This window comes from Syngnathoides biaculeatus, chromosome 8 (genome assembly GCF_019802595.1).
Source record: "Syngnathoides biaculeatus isolate LvHL_M chromosome 8, ASM1980259v1, whole genome shotgun sequence".
In the NCBI taxonomy this organism is placed as follows: Eukaryota; Metazoa; Chordata; class Actinopteri; order Syngnathiformes; family Syngnathidae; genus Syngnathoides; species Syngnathoides biaculeatus.
The window spans coordinates 20,951,653-20,971,672 of NC_084647.1; the positions used below are offsets into that span (position 1 = coordinate 20,951,653).

At 39.7% G+C, this 20,020-nt stretch overlaps 2 protein-coding genes across 3 annotated transcripts in view; one reads left to right on the forward strand and one right to left on the reverse strand.

The window, feature by feature from the left end:
• Positions 1–1,697, reverse strand: part of rtn4rl1b (reticulon 4 receptor-like 1b) — a 175,593-nt gene extending 173,896 nt beyond the window's left edge. The window contains exons 1-2 of the mRNA XM_061827107.1: positions 1,562–1,697; positions 678–1,381 (exon numbers count right to left, since the gene is read on the reverse strand). Of these exons, the coding sequence (XP_061683091.1) occupies positions 678–690 (13 nt within the window). The 5' untranslated portion in view covers positions 691–1,381; positions 1,562–1,697. The remainder of the gene's footprint in view (positions 1–677; positions 1,382–1,561) is intronic.
• The window catches only part of dph1 (diphthamide biosynthesis 1), a 69,625-nt gene continuing 51,152 nt past the window's right edge, over positions 1,548–20,020 (forward strand). For both annotated transcript variants that reach the window (XM_061827108.1, XM_061827109.1), the window contains exons 1-3: positions 1,548–1,707; positions 5,266–5,415; positions 18,083–18,146. In XM_061827108.1, the coding sequence (XP_061683092.1) occupies positions 1,656–1,707; positions 5,266–5,415; positions 18,083–18,146 (266 nt within the window). In that variant the 5' untranslated portion in view covers positions 1,548–1,655. The remainder of the gene's footprint in view (positions 1,708–5,265; positions 5,416–18,082; positions 18,147–20,020) is intronic.

Consider the following 20,020-nt stretch of genomic DNA (forward strand, 5'->3'; position numbering starts at 1 on the left):
TTGCAGTGACTATTAGATCGATATATGAGTGGATTTATGAGTATTAATGTCTTTGCTCTTGCCATCCATCTTCTACGGACAGGCCCATAAAAGTGATCCAGACAGAAAATAATAAAAATATACGATGCAAAATGCATTTTTCCTGCTGGAACTTGATATTAAAAGTTATTTTTTTGTAGTTGTTGTTCTGGGTTGGTCGCATATATGCAAAGCAAATATATTTATATAGTGTATTTCATACAGAAGGTAACTCAATGTGCTTTAGATGATTGAAAGCATTTGAAAACAAAGAAATAAACATTTAGAACAAAGAAACACAATAAAATATACATGAGATGAAAAGGAGTCTTAAACAATGTAGTGTATGGCTGGGGGTCAATAACCTTGTGGAGCATCAGGTCAAACTATAATAATGACTGTAAGATGTTTTTTTTGGTCAGCCTTCTGACCTGGGCACAAGTCATATGAGCTGCAGTGCGGCATCAGCTGTGTTACAACAAGCACTTTGTCGTGCATGCACGCATTCATGAAATTTGCACTCCAAGTCAGGCAGGACGACGACGCGTCGCCCGCACGTGTGCATCGGACATTTATCACATGTCATAGCTGTGACAAGGAGAGATAACCACGTACACGAACTAAGCGAATAAGCACATTATGAATCAAATCTCACTCACCCCTTTTGAACATGTTGCCGGTTTAAATGGATTTGCTCCTCTGTCCTCTGGAAATCATCGATCCAAATATTCCAGACTTTTGGAAGTTGATCCGGAGACCCCCCACTTTCTTTCTTTTTTCTTTTTCTTTTTTGTGTCACTTAATTGTCTCTCCCGTTGTGCAGGGGTTATTCTGATCTCCACGGAGTCCAACGCGGATTATTGGCAAATTTGACACCTGGTGGCGATCATTGTAAAACGGGCTCACAGCAGTCCCCTCAGTCCGAAACAACAATGATAACTCCAAGGAAGATTCGTGGTCATAAAATGCTTCTTCCAATAATAATTAAAGAAAAAAAAAATATCAATACTCATTTCGACCAAGCCAGAGTTGCTCCAGTTGCATCCCTCCCAAAAAATAAACGATAATTTATAAAAATAAAAGCAGCCATTTCCAGAGATGCATCTATAGTGTACATTTTAAAACATAGTCTGATAATAGTTAGATGTTGTATGTGTGCAGTCAGAAGTCCGTGCCTTGCATCCGTCCAGCACGCCGATGCGCTCAAGGAGGGAGAAAGTGATGTTGTGCCGCCTCACCCTCCTCCTCATCCCGCCTCCTCCTCCTCCTTCTCCTCCAGCGGGCTCAGCCACTCTCGCTCGAGAGCCAGACAGACGCACCGGCAGGAGAGCCCAATCATGCGTGGTGCTAAACTATATTTAAACTTCAGCAGAGAGACAGCAAGACCGAAAGACACAAAAATCACACAAAAAAAGCTACCCAATCCCAAATTGATCGTATTAATATAATATTTTCACATTTTGTTCATTTAGATCTAAATGAATACATTGTGTATAAAATGATCTGTGTTTATATTAATTCCGTAGATTGTCCTTTTGCTCACCGCGACTTCGATCTCTGTTTGCCACTGGACAATCCGAGTTTCTTCTATCGATTGCTTTGGACTCGTAGTTTCCGAGTTGGAGTGGGGAGAAAACATGGCGGCCCCCTCGCGTGAAGTGGTCCTTGCTCCTGTCAAAAAGCCAACAGGTAATTTTTGCTCAGTTCCACTATTAAGGTTATTGACGAAAGTCACAGATATGTGTACAGGGAATTTACACGGAAGTGTTATGTCTGTAAGTCGGATATATTGTTTGTTTTTAAATGCTGATTGTGAGGTTAGCGACACAGACGAACCCACCATCTGTCTAGCGATTGGAAATAGTTTTAGAAATGCCCCCGCGGACGAATGATAATAAGGAAACGGGGTTGATGGCACATTTTACGAGACTAAATTAACGCCCCAGGCTTCGTATCATGACGTGTCGAAAAAAAGTACACAAACGTTTTCCCGACTCTTGAGTCATTTCATAATGAATATCTACCGTTTCCGAGCTGGCAATGCATCAGGAAGGACAAAACTGTCCATCCATCCATTTTCTTTGCCACTTATGCTCACTTGGGTCACGGGGGGAGAAAAGTGTCGACACTCTTATTTGTTGTATTCAAACGAAAGTATCCCAACATGATACATTTTTATATCGACAAGACTTGTGCACCAGTGGTTCAAAGCAAGTAAAAAAAAAAAAAAACACCCTTTTTATGGCGCACACAAGAGGTGAAGTACAAAGTTATTAAAGTTAGTTAAAGAGAATGATTACTTGGACTGGTTTTTACATCAGATTTTTTTTTAAACTGTGACATATCTCCCTAGTTATGAAGTAAAGAATAATGTAAATCTTTGTCATTGTAAACACACAAAGTTGGGTAGGGTTGCCAAATGTTGTACTCCAGTAAGAATAATCTTACTTAAGATTGATTCAAGTTCCTCCAAATAAATGCTTGAGTAAGAAAGTATTTGATGAAATAAAGTACTGAAATACTGATTACCTAGTAACCTCTGAATTTCAAATAAAAAAAAAAATCTGAATCAGCTTTATTGGCCACGTGTGTAACGACACAAGGAATTTGTCTCCGGCAGTCGGTGCCGCCCTGGTAAGACATTCAGAACAAAGAACAGGGAGAGTATGAATGTAAAAAATATAATAATACAAATGTGAAAATGTAGATATTTCCAAACTTCCATCCATCTGAGCCACTTATCCTGTTGAGGGTTGCGGGTGTGCTGGAGACAATCCCAGCTTTCATGGGGCAGGAGGTGGGATACACCCTGAACTGGTTGGCAGCCATTACCAGGGCACATAGAGACAAACAAGTACAGTATTCACACTCACAATCAAGCCTAGGGGCAATTTAGAGTCGCCAATGAACTCATGTTTTTGGGATGTGGGAGGAAACTGGAGTGCCTGGAGGAAACAGGATTTGAACCATGGTCCTCAGAACTGTGAGGCCAACGCTCTACAGCTACTCCCGAACAATATTTCTTAATAAATAGACTCTTCATGAAATACATCTTTGGAAAAGAAAATAGGAAAAATTAAAGGTCAAGTGTCATGAAATGGAAGATTTTTGGTATATTATTAATGAAAAACCCAGAGCCAATATAGTCCCATGTGTTTTTTCACCACAAAACATGATTTTGACGTATACAGCTTTTTGTAACTCCCCCCATGAAAATCCTCTTGAGGGATTTTTTTTCAAGAAGAAGCAGGAAGTGATGTACAGGACAGAGGTGCCCCCTAGTGGACTCGTTTGTTTCCATTAGTTTTACCTCCGGGAAGGTAGCTCGTTTTTCTTTCGTGTGCCAAAATGCTGGCTCATTGGATTGCTGGATATTGTTTGAACACTTGGGAGAATGGATTTAGCCTTCATAAGTTTGCAAGAGACCCAGTTCATTGTGAAAAATGGATTGCATGGGTGCAGAGGACGAGAGTTTGTGGGTTCCAAATAACAGGTAGGCAGTAATGTGCCCCGGGTCGACGGTGTTCAACAAGTTCTTCGGCGGCTTTGAACAACCCTCTAAAGCAGCATGGCTCGGCTCCGTCATAAACCAAACCTGCCGGCTGCGATGAGCCGCGATGGCTCATCTCTGCAGCAGAAGTGGATCGGACGGGGATGCGGTTTGGCCGTGATCCCATATCATCTGAATATGGCTCGAAACAATAGTGTAATATTGCCCCAAGGGCTCGAAACAATAGTGTAATATTGCCCCAGTAACTTCACTCGGTTGGGTGGTGTTCTCCTTTTCAAAAAGAGCTTCCGTGTCAGAAGGGGCGCGTTTGTCTCCCATAGTTAGGTTGCACCGCATGTTTTCATTTGTGAATTTCCGGGTGACGTCACGGACGGAGGATGCAGCCAATATGGTGACCACTTGGATTTCGTAGAATGACATTTCTGCAACTTTGCGCATGGATGACGCGCTCTCTGCTCACATTTATTTTTTCGTATAGACATTGAAGTGAATAATGTTATATGTATTTTTAATTACAATATATATTTTAGAATGTTTATAGGGATGACACCCGGGCTTTAAGCTCCATGCAATCGTATTATACTATATTTCCTCTCGTTAAACAATACAATACTGTAGGCTCTCGAGGAAAATTACAAAAGCAGGAATGAATGTCCATTGGTTGTAAAAATAATACACGCCAGGTTTTTGAGTTGAAAAATAATTTTGACCTAGATAAATCAGAACCCTCTTCCCCCGCCAACAAAATGTTGTGGTTTCCTACATTTCAGAACTCGGATCGGTAGTTCTTTTAATTTTTTTTTTTAAATTTTTACAAAATATTTATATTATTATAAACATGAAACAATATCAAAAATTGGATCTGGCAAAACATGAAAACGTAACTTCACTTGACATGGCTCAGTAACGCTATAACATGGGACAAGGCAGTTACGCTAGCTGTCGCTCGTGAATACACATAACGATCTAGCAACAAGGAAATGAAAAACAAGGATTAAATACAAAAATCTGGGGACAACAAAGTACAGCAGTACGCACGAGGAAGTGGCACGGCCAGCCTCCCTCCCCGCGGTTGCTGCCAAACACCCGATTTAACGCTGTGCTTCCGCAGCGGCGCGTGGGGTCATGCTTGCTCACTGCGCACGGGGCTGTAGACAACCATGCCCCTGACATATTTATTACGTGGTGTAAGCATGTTAGGGTCGGTCAGTCGGGAAATCGGAACCACGGGCATTTTTTTTTTTTTTTACGGCTTATCATTAGTATGCTGCGGGATTATGCTTTGGGTGTGACTAATTGCTTCTACTGCACAATAGGTTTTACTTCAGAGATTAATGGTCGGATGGATTAATGGTTAAAGTAATTTTTTTCAGTCGACTGGGCTATTGTGATTCAGTTCTTGTGTTCCATTTCTTTTTTGTAGTCAGTTAAACACATGGCAATTAGCAATAACTGTTTGGTGGACAGATGGATAGAACACAGGGCTTTTGATCCAACCCAAACAGCAGCGGTGGGTTTATCAGAAACGATAATTACTCTTTTTTTAATATACGGCTAATCATCTGAAGGTAATTGTTTTTCACTGAAAACTTGACTTGAGGTCTGTATCCTCATGCATTCTGACACTTGGTATTGTATTATGAGAGCGTGAGACGCATTTGAAACAAATGTAAAGCGTGAAGTTTGACTTTGTGTTTGAAATGGACAGTTTTTGGTAATGAAACATTCTCCTTTAGTCCGAGGACCTCGCCGAGTGGCCAATCAGATTCCTGATGAAATCCTGCAGGATCCCGAGTTGCGGGAGGCCATGAAAGCCTTACCTGCAAACTACAACTTTGAGATCCCCAAGACCGTGTGGAGAGTACGACAAGCCAAGGCAACAAGAGGTGAGCTCAATCTCTGAACTGTGTGGGGGCTGTGCAGACTACTTTGCACCTTACCACTGGATTTAAACAATTGTTTATAGGCAATTAAAAAAAGTTTTTTGCAAGGGTGTCTATTCACAAATCTTTGCTATTTCCAGTGGGTTTAGGTCCCTGACCGCTGCGAGAGTATTCATTGAAGTTTTTAACTTGGCCCTGTTTCTAGTGGAGTGGCGCAGATGGCAATGCAGTACTTTTCAAAACACTGCTGCCCCTGGTATTTTTTTTTTCATTTCTTTAAATCAAACCTCAACTTCCCCGACTGAAGCGAGACAACTTATCACCTCTGTCTCCTTCTGTTCCTCTTCACGTCCATCTGTTCCTTCTGACAGCCTTGGCCTCGAAAAAGAAAAACCCACTGTTCTTTTCAAGTGGTGAACAAAAACAAGTAAATTTTATTTTGGCTTCTTATCTTATTTACCCGAGTGTATAAATAAGAAGGATTTGGTTGCAGTCAAGCCTAAGAGTCTTGATTTTATGCACGTTATTATTACTTTTGACAAGGATGTTAGGTTTGCATTTGAAACGTCCTCCTTACTTTTATACCCTATTCCACCTGTGTATGGATGGCTATGCCATGGTCTGGTTGCCCGTCAATTGCATAAATCATATCGACAAATAACCAACAAATTTATAATGCCAAGTTGGCTCATTTGAAAACAATGCGTTTAAAAAAAAACAAAAAAAAAAAACAAACGTACATAAAGTGTGTTGCGGTCACACCTTAATCTTAGGTAACAACTCCCCGGCAGACTTTTTTTTTTTAATATGCATTGTTCTCAAATGAGTCTAATGTGTATTTAAAAAAAGAAAATAAACTGTCTGTCACAGAGAGGTTTATGTAGCTTAACGTGTGGCCGCAACACGCTTCCATGTACAGGGGCTGAAGCCTATCCCAGTGGTTTATTTTCTTTTTTTAAATATGCATTGGACTCATTTGAGAACAATGGATATTTAAAAAAAAAAAGTCTGTCACGGAGAGGTTTACCGAAGTTCAACGTGTGGCCGCAATGCGCTTCCGTGTACGAGAATGAGAATGGTTTGTTTGACCGGCACTTCCGCCCAGTGACGAGATTTGATGACGTAGGTGCACGACCTCTATTGCAGGGCACCTATAAACAAACGACCATTTGTAGGCACATTCACTGTTAAGGTTATCTGATATTGTTACTGTCTTGGTTTTGGCATATCGGGCACTGTTCCCAGTTTAGTGTTTTATCAGTATAGAAGAACTGATTGAACAACAAAAACAATCAGATTGTGCTTTATGCACACAAAACAAATGTTTTACAACAATCACACGGCCTTATAAAATATGATTACCAAATCAGGCTGGCTCATAAAAAAACAAAAGAAATAATTGTGACACATGGATGGAGCCCAAACATGCAAGCAAGCAAGACCTGAAGTGTCTCTCCAGCCTTGAAAGAATGCCATGTTTTCCAGAGAGACTTGTGGAATGCTCAGGGAGTTGGTCTGTTTTCCAAGGTCTTTGCACAACTAAGGCAGCCAAATGATGTGCTCACTTGACAGTCTTGTCTTGAATCATTCCTTGGGCTATCACACAATAAGCAGCATGATGCAGACTTGTTTTTTTTGTCCTTTTAGTTGCTTCCAATTATTTTATGTGATACATTTATTTTTATGCACCATTGGGCAAAGCATAGTAGGAAATAGCTGCCATGATATTGTTTTCATCTCACAATGTTTAGAATGCTGTTTGAATATGTTGGTGGGGGGGGGGTATCCCAAGGCTGTTATACAGAATTTCTTCAGATTTTTGTTTTTTTTTTTACTAAACAAAACATGCTTTGGATCCAGATTGACATTTGTCATGTTGCTTTTGTCTACTCTTTTAATTCTCTTTGTGTAATGTTCATTTAGTAATGCATGCAGTTTAAGTACACAATCAAGCACAGTGTGTCCATGTTCTTTATTCATTTTTTGTGGTTATGCTTGTACTGGTAATTAAATACAGTTTAATTTAAGTCATTTTTTTTAGAATATAATCCAATTTAGTCTCATTTGCGGTCGATCCACTTGGGTTTACATCATGAGTTCTGTCGGCGGCATGGCAGTAGCTGTTTGTATCTCATGCAGTAAATACAGTAAATCTGACAACGTATCACTGTGTCTGTCACTGATCACTTAGTTGTAACAACAAGGAAGAATAAGAGAAAAATGGCAATAGGTAAGCATTGATGAATGTTTATCACTCTCTTTTCACACCTAATCCTCAAAACGATCATTGAACTTTGACGCCATGTTCTGTCGGCGTTGGCGAAACAGTTTCAGGATTTAGCATTCGCCATATTTCTAGGATTGAGTTTATTTTGGCAAATTCTCTAGTTTGAGAATGTTCTAATAAAAGCCCTAGAATTAGCTCAAAACGGCTGACTTCCTTTTCTCATCTGTGCATGGGAATCTTCCCCATGTCATATCACAATGGGGCATGTCCAACCAATTTCATTTTTTCTTCAATTTATTTTCCAGGGAACACTTTAGATTGAGTTTTGGGATAGTTGTTTGGCATGTATAAATTACCGATCTAGGTTACACGTGCCTGTGAAAGCTCAGTTTTTGGATGTTGAGGTTCCCAAAAAGAGGTTGGAACCAGTGACTTAATTGGAATCTTGGAAACGTCATATTAAACTTGAAGACGTTTACTTCCAGTATCCTCTCCACGTTTTTGAGGCAACAAAGAGAACCCTCTTTGCCTCTGTCAGCTGTGGATAGGGTGTGTTCTGAAACCTTTCTCCACTAATAAAACCGCCCTTTCTAGTGTAATGACCTGTCTCTCACTGTCTGCCTGTGACCCCTAAACCTTTTCAGCTATACAGAGCGCTCCCACCCCTGCTTTTGCCTCAGCTCCATCCATCACTCCATCTCATACTTTTATTGCTTAATGCTGCCTCTGCCAGTCTTTGAAAATGTACAGACATTGGTGTGTGACAGTCGTGCTGTGCTGCAGTGGCTTTCGCTCAGTTTAAATGTTGATAGGTTCAGGGAGCTGAGGTTTCTAACAGGGGTGTTGCAAGTGTCTTATAGAAAAATCATTTGTAAATGCTGTTTTAAAATTTAACTCAAGCAAGCAAGTTACTGAGTCCCTGGTGATGTGAGTAATGTACTATATTGAATCCATCTGAAAACCAAACAAATCTAAAAATCTCCTTACATCACACTGTTCCAGACAACAAACACATAACCCTCTTTAAACAATCCCAAATCCTGCTGTACATGCATTTAGGGAGTATGCTTTTCCATTCAGCTTGGTTACACAATGCACAATATTCGCTCTACCACATGTCACGTATAAGTCTGTTCTCAAAATGTATTTACTTGTTTATTTTTTATCAAATCTAGTGCTCTGCATTGAGTGGGAAAATGGGTCCATGTTAAGGTTACTTTGAAAAAAAAAACATTTTTTTTTTCTTGGCATAACATGGGGAAAAAAAAAACATACAATCTTATTCTCTACGATGTTATGAATAAATTAATTTCATTTGTGCTTACGATATTCTGTCATTTAATTTTTATTTTGTTTTTGTACCACGCAACCTCCAACAGAGTCCATTCTGGACGCTGGCCGCACCGTAGAATACAGTTTTTCCAGCCACAATTTGTTCCGGAGTCAAACCGTCACCTTCATGAACGCTTTAACTCTACTCTATAATTGGCAAAGTAGCTCATAGCTATATATAACAACTCAATAAAATGGAAATGGAATAAAACTATTTGCTCTTTGACAAGAAAATGGAATTGGTGATGTGCCACCCTTTTATGTACTAATATCCTAGCTTTGCGGTAACATTTTTCCTTGATCAAACACTCGGAAAACTTCTTGTGCACAGGTTTATTGACAAGAAAGGGTTGCAATAAAACCCAAGCGGAAATGATACAATAGATGATGATATGATATAAAATTATGCACAACGGCTACAAACACACACAAAGTGTAATTGTATAAATATAAAGCAATGATGTAAATGAGTCATACTTAACTCCCAATAAGTAGATTGTATATTTGTTACTTCCATCCATCCATTTTCTTAGCCGCTTGTCCTCATGAGGGTTGCAGGAGTGCTGGAGCCTATCTGAGGTCTCAACGGGCAGGAGGCACGGGACACCCTGAACTGGTTGCCAGCCAATCGCAGGACACATAGAGACAAACAGCTGCATTCACAATCACACCTCGGGGCAATTTAGAGTGTCCAATTAATCTTGTATGTTTTTGGGATGTGGGAGGAAATCGACGTGCCCAGAGAAAACCCACGCAGGCACAGGAAGAACATGCAAACTCCACACAGACGGGCCCGGGATCGAACCCTGGACCTCAGAACTGTGAGGCCAACACTTTACAATTGCTCCACTATTCCGCCCATTTGTTACTTTGGTTCTTTAAATTAATAAATTACCTTAGCTCCTTGCCCATTTTTAGAATATTATCCTGTATTAAGCTATCCAAGTTGTCTTGTACTATATGCTTTAAGTATTTTGTTGTAGACTTGACTTAAACCGTAAACAAAACAGTAGAGGGTGAGGGCATTCTCTCCTAGTATCCAAGACTTGATGGCTATGATACACCCACTTCAAAAAATGAAAAATGAAAAATTAGCTCAACTGCATTTTTGTCATCTAATTAAACAAACTACACTCTGGTCAACAAATAATAAATACCATATAGAATGATACCTTGATTTTTTTTTTAGGTTTATCTATTCTGTAATCACTCAGATCACTTGTATCTCAAATCAACTTTCCCCATTGCCATCTTCCTTCTTTATTTGTGATTGGGGCACTATTTCATCATATTTATTTTGGTAGCTGTTTTGCATGAACCGGAAAAAGTGCTGTCCCATCGCTGCTTTTCTTTCAAATATGAATCTCAGAAAGGAAAATGATTCAAAGCAAGTCAAATCAAAGCAAATTTGTATAGTGTATTTCATACCCAAGATAACTTTGGTAGCTTTACTGTGCTTTACATAATTAAAAGCATTGAAATATAAAGAAATAAAAATATTTGAAAATAATATGCTTTCACCTCTTTGTTCTGGTCAGAAACTAAGCTGCAGCATTCTGAATGAGCTGCAGCTGTTTAATGCTCTTTTGGGGGAGTCCAGTCACAATAGTCAGTTACAATAGTCAAGTATACTTGGGATAAAATCATGGATGAGCTTCGCTTGGTCTGCTTAACACATGCAAGCCTTCACTCTGGTTATGCTCTTCAGATGGTGAAAGGCAGTTTTAGTAAGTGATTTGATATGACTGTTGGAAGTCAGGTTGGAATCTATCAGAACACCAAGGTTTTGGACTTAGTCTTTGGTTTTTAAAGATAGTGAGCCCAGGTAAGCGGTCAATTACCTCAGTTTTGTTGAAGAAATTTTTTGCTCACCGTTATTTATCTGGTTTAGACAGTGGCACAACACCTCAATTGAACTGTAGTCTCTACATCTTAAGAGATAACCGAGTCCAAGATATGACCTTGAGTGTCAGTTGGATACTTAATGTTGCGAGAGGTCAAATGTGTTCAGGATGACAATGAGTTATTTGAATTTTATTTACATGTTGTCGTCAACATGAATGTTAAAGTCTCCTGTTATGAAAAAATTGTTGTAATGAGTACCAATAATTGACAGCAGTTCTGAAAAATCCTCCATAAATTTTCTATTGTATCTTGGAGATTTATAAATTATTACAATAATAACCTTTGGGTCACCTTTAAAAAAAAAAAAAAAAACACAGATATTCAAAGGACCTAAAATTACCCTGTATAATTTCTTTTGACTGAAGTAATGACTTAAAAATAACAGCAATACCACCACCTTTTTTCAAGGCCTGAACTTTGTCAAAGAGCTTCGGTCATGGAATTTTAAATAGCAGGAGATATACCCAGCTATTTCTCTTGTCCTTTGTTCTCTGTATTAATTGCAGGAATGTGATGTGATTAATCGATGGACATAGTCTCGTATCTCTGGTCTGTTGAAGCACTGGAGAGCCAAAATCATCACCTTCCGAACCATACTGTATCTGCTTGACAAGGTTCTATTTAGTGGATGGGGACTGAGGACCTGGAAATATCTTTGGCCAGGACTTGGAGACTGTAGTGTTCCTTTGTTTTGTTCTAATGGTATCAGAAGCACTCACTATGGCAGATTTCTGAACACCTCTTAGGCATACATCGCCAATTATAACCCATCCGAGATCTAGTTTCTGAGCGTAGGGAGCATCACGTGGACCCTCCACTTGCTTGCGGACTTTGTGGACTGAGATGATGTCACGCCCGAGGAGGACCATGATGGATGCATTTGGATCCAGTGCGGGGATGTGATAAGCAACTGATTTAAGGTGAGCATGGTTGGCTGCAGCATTAGGTGTTGGAATTTCTGATCTGTTGTTGGGGATGTCCTCACATTCTAGCAGCCTTGGTAAAGAGATGCACACTTTTCCATCCATGGATTCAATTGTGTAGTTTAAAGCCCTTCTCCCTCTGGTTTCTGTCACTCCAGAGCAGGTTCGGAGGGAATATGAAGCTGAAGGGCCTTTAATGCCAAAGGCATCAAAAAACTCTGAACGCGCAAGGGATTTATTGCTCTGGTCATCAATGATTGCGTAAACCTTCAAGACTTTGTCGGGCTGGCCACTGGGGTACACTTTAACAAGGCAGATCTTTGAGCTGGAATTGTGGCTTTGTTCACCACCACATACCTCTGTATAGTTAGCATTGACTTCTGCAGAAGGTTCTGGGTTTTCCTCCCACCCATGCTGTGTAGAGGGACTTGGCTGCTGGATCCATGGTGCTGGTCCAGGATGAAGTGCAGCGATGTGCTTCTCACTGTCACATTCAGTGCATTTTATAATAAATTGACAATTCTTTGCATTGTGTTGGGTAGATGTACACTTAAAACACAGAGCATTCTCTTTCAGAAATGCTCTGCGTTGCTCCAACGGCTTTTTACGAAAGGCCCGACATTTTCGCAGCAGATGAGGTGTTTTATGAATGGGGCACTGTTTCCTAGTATCATCAGCCTTACAGTGTGGTTTATCAGAAGTAGGAGAAGCAAAAGACAAGACATTGGTGTTGTGAACTTCGTTGTGGTGGATCAGCTTCTTTTTGGTTCCGTCTAATTTTGAAGTCTCAATTTCACCTTTAAATTTAAATCCTGGGTCATTTCTAATTCTAGCTTGTTTTTCAATGAAGTCGACAAAAACATCAAAAGGGGGGAAGGATACATGGTGTTGTAATTTGTAGTTTGTTCCAACAGTGAGCCACTTTTCTTGCAAGTTGAACGGTAACTTCTGAACCAAGGGTTTTATCCCTCGTGCTGTATCCAAATAAGTAAGGCCAGGCAGGTCTCCATCTGCCTTGGCTGCCTTCAATTCTATGAGGAAGTCACTCAGTTCATGGAGCTTTAAATAATCTCTGTTGGATATTTGGGGGAAGCTGATAATTCGTTGAAACAATGAATCCTCCACCATTTCAGGAGCGCCGTAACAGCTTTCCAGTCTGTCCCATATTCTTCTTAGTCCTCTGTCTGCTGAGGTCACATGGACAGCCCTGATACGTTTGGCATGCTCGGCTGACTCCTTTCCCAGCCACATAACCAACAAATCCATCTCTTCACTGGATGTGATGTTCAAGTCTCTGATTGCATTCATAAAGGACTGTTTCCATGCCCTGTAACTGCATGGCTGATCATTGAACTTTATCAGACTTGTTGAGACGAGTTCACGATGAGCTAAATATCTTGCAAACTCAACTGCTTTCACTTTTTCATGGATGGGCTGAAGATTTATATGGCTGGAAGCCAGATTATGGGATGACCTGTTGCTTGTTGTGTAAGATTGATGATTGTCTTGGATATTGTTTGAATATAAACCGCTAGCAGGAGTGACCCGTGATTGTGCAGATGTTGTGCTTTTATGTGGTGTGGAAACAAAGCCATCTCGAGGTTCACTGTGCCCTGTTTGGAGATGTGCTTGTCGACTAGAATACACATCTGGTGATTCGTAACGGTGCGTTTCATTCCATATCAATGACTGATTGAATGGTGGGTCAACCTGAGTGGCTATGTATTCCTTTGTGCGCTCTAATGTGTCAGCTGGAGGTTCAAACAACTGTTGGAGGTGAAGATCTCTGCTGCTTCGAACACTGCTTTCAACAGCAGCTTCCAGGACATTTGCTTCAGCTACAGCTGCTGCTGTTTCTTGTTGCAGTGAGAGTATATCCATTTTGGCCTCAAGTTGTGCTTTTTCTACCTTGAGTGTCATTTCTTTTTGTGCATAAGACAGACGTGCTTGGGCTGCTTCTGCTTTTGCTCGAGCTTTTACAGCTGCAGCCTCTGTAGAGGAAATCTTTGACCTCGCTGAAGCATGCGAGGTGGAAGATCTTATTCGTACCGAGGCTTCTCTGCTGTCCATTTTCTGTCCTCATGTACACTGTATCTTTTCAGCCATTGTGTTGCCTTGATATCTGCTATTATCTTGGATGTAGCACAACACCTTTCGTTGGTCGAACAATCTTAAACCTTCTTTCTTTTCCACAGGTTTGACCATGTAAATGGTAAAACTGAAAAGATACGAGCAGACATGACACTTAAAAGATGTTATGCTGAGTAGTTGTGGTGGTGTGAAAAAATGTTTGCCCCTTCCTGATTTCTCATTTTGTTTGCATGTTTGTCACACATAAATGTTTCCCATCATTAAACTAATTTAAATATTAGTCAAACACACTAATTAAACACAAACTGCCATTTTTAAATGATTTTTATTAAGGGAGAAAAAAAATCCCAAACTAGATTACCCTGTGTCAAAAAGTGATCACCCCCTAAACCTTATAACTGGTTTGGGCATCCTTAGAAGAAACAATTGCAATAAATCGTTTGTAATAACTTGAAGTGAGTCTCTTGCAGCACTGTGTATAAAGTCTGGCCCACTGATAAGTGCAGAATTGCTATAATTCAGTCACACTGGAGGGTTTTCGAGCATAAACTGTTTTTTTTTAAAGGCATACCATAGCAATTCAAAAGGATTCAGAGCAGGAATTTAGCTAGGCCAGTTCAAAGTCCTCAGTTTTTTTTTCAGCCATTCAGAGATGGATTTGGATGTTCAGGGTCATTGTCCTGCTGCAGAACTCAAGTTTTTTTCAGCTTGAGGTCACGAACAGATGACCAGATATTCTCCCTCAAGATTTTTTGGTAGACCGTAGAATTCATGGTTCCATTTTTCACAGCAAGTCTTCCCGGTCCTGAAATAGCAAAACACCCCCGGACCATCACACTACTGCTACGACATCTTAGTGTTGGTATGATGTTCCTTTTCTGAAATGCAGTGTTACTTTTACACTAGATGTAATGGAACACACACCTACTAAAAAGTTCAACTATTGTTTCATTAGACCACAGAATATTTTCCCAAAAGTGTTGGGTCTCATCAAGATCTCCTCTGGCAAAATGAGATGAGCTTTAGTGTTCATTTTGCTGAGCATTTTTTTTTTGTCTTCAAACGCTGTCATGCAGCCCATTTTTGCACATTGACCTTAACTGAGGCAAGTGAGGCCTGCAGTCCTTATGGATTATGACGTGAGATTTTTTTCATGACCTCTTGGGTGCATCGTTGCTGTGTTCTTGGGGTTAATTTTGGTCGGCCAGCCACTCCGGGGAAGGTTCACTGCTGTTCATTGTTTCTGTCATTTGTTGACGATGACTATCAGTGTGGTTTGCTGGAGTCCCAACACTTTAGAAATAGCTTTAGAACCTTTTACACACTAGTAGGTTTCCATTACTTTCTTTCACATTTGTTCCTGAATTTCTTCAGATATCTGGTTGATGTGTAGGTTTGAGGATCTTTTAGTCTACTTCACTTTGTCGGGCACGTCCCACAGTGAATTCTTAATCGCGAACATGTTTGATTAGAGAAGCTGAATTTGGGTATGATGAACCAGTTATGTTCCAGCTGGGAGTGCAGTCACCTTTTCACACATGGATGGCCATGTATGTTTGCATTTTCCTCTCTTAATAAAAATCATTGAAAAAGTGTATTTTGAGTTTACTTGTATTTGATTAATCTTTGTATGTGTTTGATGATGGGAAATATTTAAGTGTGACAAATATGCCAAAAAAAGAGAAAATCAGGAAGGGTGGAAACACTTTTTCACATCACTTCAAAATATATGCTGAATATCAGGTTCATTTTCATGTAATTTTATCATCAATGGTGAATGGCTCACTGAACTAAGTTCCTTTTGAAAAGCAATCGAACTGACTGGTATTAGTATTTGTATTGTTGAAAGTTATCTTTTGAAAAGTCCCAATTCTTACAAAAAGTATTATTAGTTTTTAAATTTTTAATGACAAAAGGTCTTTACTGTTAGGTGGCCCAAAAAAGTTGATTTTAAACATATTCTATGAAGGCGCTAATTACATTCTTGTATACACAGTGGAAGCTTTAATCGAAAACAATGTCCAATTGGAACTCAAAATGCCCCTTTGTAGACTGGCATTTGGTTTGTGCGGCTGTTCTCACAGATATGTACACTATTTATGCCACCCAGCTAACTGGCATGCCTCCAGAGTTGTAGGGGTTTGGTCCCCATTAAAGGCAATACATGGACATCAGCTTAGAATCACCGTAGGCCCACAGCTTCAAAGGGGCGTGTCATATCTTCATCTGGCTGTTTACTGGAGCTCTTGTCATGTCTCCTCTAACGTTCGATGCTGATTTTGGTACAGTACACTGTATAGTTTTGTCACGCTTTTCTCTATGGCAAGCTATTGTAATAGAGGTAGAAAAAGGAAATGCACTAAAATTGCAGCTCATGAAAGCAACCCTTGACCCACCACCGTCAAAACTTTCTTCTATAAGTGTGCCGCTATCTTCTCTCCAGAGCACCAATAATCATAGCGTGATCACATTATTTTCACGGCAGTATTAGACGATCACAGCAATGTTTAAACGTAAGTTTGGAATGACTTTAAAGGTTTTCAAATATATTTTCAAGCTTTTTATTTTTATTGAAAATAGTTTGGTACCATACTGGATCTCTTTAGGTTACAAAACAAATACAAAGCCATGTTTTATTGTGCTGAGTGTTATTGGGCCATAGAAAAAGCTATTCAACAATGAATGTTTTTTCATTATTTCATCATTATTTTGTTGTTTCTGTAGAGTCTTTGATTTAAAAAATGGATATATCTGCTTTTGTGTCTGAACTATTCATATATCCTTAAGATAACCAAATTGTGTTTTACCGGACTGAGGTATTTTGTGAGCATCAAATGTCACAACTATACTGTAGTTCAGTCAAATAACAAACCAGAATCCTATTATAGGATGTTTGGAAACAGTTTCTACGTAACGATGTTACGTATGTCATAAGATCTGTGCAGATTACTACATGAAATTGTAACCATTCTATCTCTGACTGCATTTAACGCCACAAAGCCTGTAATGAACGCCTGTATTGACACATCTTGACTTCCTCGTTTCTTAAAGGTCACTGTACCTTCACAAACAATATGAATAAACTTTATACCATCACTTTTTAACATTTTCATTTGTTGTATGTGTAAAACAATACATAGTCTTAAAAGAAATGAAAGTTTTGGACTTTGTGAGGTTAATTACATTCTTTTGCCAGATTTAATTCAACAGCCAGTTAGGACCAGAGCTACGTTTATTCCTTTCTAATGTCTTAGAGGAAAATTTCCAGTTGTATAGGTACCACATCATTTGTCCACTAAGTGTCGTAATTATTTTCTGCTGATGCTGAGAGCTTTATTGACATCATGTTTATTAAACTTAACCTGCTTTAAACGTATTTCTTCTTATAATGCCAGCTGCCTTATAGAGGTGGCACCCCTTTCGTGCATCACTTGCCCCCACATTTACATGAGCAAATTTTGCAGAATTTGCACACAGTCATCATTTGTGTAATCCTTCCCTAAATTAGTATGCATGCAGAAAGAGCAGCACTTCACCGCCTGCTGTCAGGATGCAGAAGATGATGACGGCCAAGGTAGTTTGGCTGCTTTATTAAAATACGTCTCTTGATAGTTACATGAAACCAGGAATAATGTTTTTTCTTATTGGTTCCTCTTAGTCTGGTGGAGCATCAGGATATTGGATGGCCTCATTTGTAAACATGTGAAACCATCAGTAGGCGCATCAGTAGTTTATCAATCAGTTCATCCATATTTAACGGTTGCTTGGGGCCTTGTTAGCTGAATAAAACAGCGACAATGTGGCCTATACTGTATTTGCAAGTGAATGAAAGGACAAATCCACCCCATGGATGTGAGAGCAAAATTAGGGTTTATGACTGGACAGATGGGGGGGAGGGGGAGCAGAGAGATCCCATAAACTAGCAAGCACAGAGTGACGGGCGAAGAAGAAGGCATAAAATAAAACTGTGGGTATTGGTACAGACTATTTTTTTTCCACCGGCCTGTAAAATAAACCAACATTGCGAGTGTGGCAGAGGGGAAATTGCTGTGAAATCTCATAATTCCCTGCCAGTGGTGCACACTGGACTATGAATAGCTTTGCTGCCTCACATTTACTTGATATCAGGTTGCCATTCCTCAAAACACAAGTACATCATTTCTTTTTTGTTTGCATCTTCTTCTCATTCCAGTGGCTCTGCAGCTTCCAGAGGGCCTGCAGTTATTTGCCTGTGTCATCGCAGACATCATCGAGAGGTATGTTGCAGCTGGGGAAATTTCGTATTTGGATGACTTTTAGATATCTGAGTGTCTGCCAGTAAGTAGAAAGAGCAAAAGTCAAACGGTCAGCTTTCGAACTTGAACTGTGGTGGGCTGCTCTGCGGTAATTAGTCTACCAAGAACCTTATCATAATTACGTGCCTCTGTCTCAATCCGGGATTCTGCAAAAAATAAAAGTGATTATGCTGGTTTCCTGGTGATTATACTGCCGTTCCTATCACACACTCATGGTCTCAGAGTCTGAGAATAGAGACAATATTATTCTTGTTAATTACATCTAGTTTCAGTCAGCGTGCCCCATGTTGCACAGCAGCACTCCATCACTTGGGCAGCCAAAAGTTGTTTTTTCCCCCCTTCTTTCAGTGAGCGCCAACTTAATATTAATGTCCCCCAAACTTAATAGTTTTTTTTGTTTTTTTTCTCCTTGTGGTTTGGCCTAGATTGTGCTGAAATGAAAATGGCTGTAAATGGAGCCACATATTCTGTTAAACACTCACCTGAGGCCCACGATGGAATATGCAGAAAAAAACTGCTCAGTTGTCCTTTTTCTTGTGGTCCCTCTGGTCTTGAGTGAGCCAGTGCTTCCCAGGAAGCTTGCCTGCAACAGTAAGTGTCCCCTTTAAGAAAATGCTATCTGTCATTAAACACCCAGAGTGGGTTCCATTTATAGATGTTAAGGCGATACTAACCTGTTTATGAGATGGACCAGTTAGGGTATAAAATTGCCAGTGCTTCCATGAACTTTTAAGGCTCAGTGGCTATTTGATCTCACACAGGAAACTTGGACACCAGTGGTCCGACTTCATTCTTGCCCTTCAGAATCAGGAAATGTTTCAAAATTATGAAATAATCAGAAGTTAGTATTGGTTGATCCATCCCAAAATATCACATTTATATCACTTATTAATCTACATCATTCATTTCTTCATCGTACAACTTCTCTAATCATGAAAAGTGAAGTCCTGATGAACAGGTTTTGGTCTTATCTGTCCTGCTTATGCGAACTGTTGCTGTGCTGTGTGCATAATCACACACCTTTACAGTCCACGTTGATGGCTTTGAATTTAACCATTATGGAGTTTGCTATCTAAACTGTTTTCTCTAATGAGGGCAGTCAAAACCAATGTCTTGAGTCATGTAATGCTTAGTCTTCCCCTGAATTTGTGAAGTTGTTTTTGGAACTATAATAGCATAGAACAGATGGGCATTTGGCACTTTGGCATTCAGTCATTAGACAAATTTTGGAAGGCAATCTGAATCTCTACAGGTCAGTAAAAAGTGGTGGGAGTTCTTTATCTCGTCCAAATAAGAGCCCAATTCATCTTCCTTGTCCTTTTTAGCAAAGTCATCATGCCCTGAGATCTAACACATTAATGCCAGTATATACGCATTTGGTGTGATAAGCGGGAAGTGTTTAAATAAGATGCAAATGTTGATAAACCTTAATCCCTCTTCACTATTCATCCTGCCGACAAAGTAGACTGTACGATATGGCTATCTTGGGAAAGGAGGGTTAGAATGACCTTCATGAAAATTAATATGTACACATGGAGGATAAATGCTGTAATCTAACGTCTGAAAACTTGGTTGTCTAAATGTTGCATTGGGAAATGGTGTATCATTTTCGTAGCTTGTTGACAAATAGTCATATAAGTATAAACTGACAGTTCCATTGTTTGTGATTGAGAATTTAAAGACTCAGAGTGGAGCTGTGGTCCTCATTTATTGGCTCGGCTGATCCTTCACTGTGAATTAAACTAAGTGAAAAGAAGGTAGCAAAGGAAAAGTAAAGACTGGTCTGAGATTTTCATTTCACTTGTTAACTGGGTACAGTTTATAGTGGCAAGTAG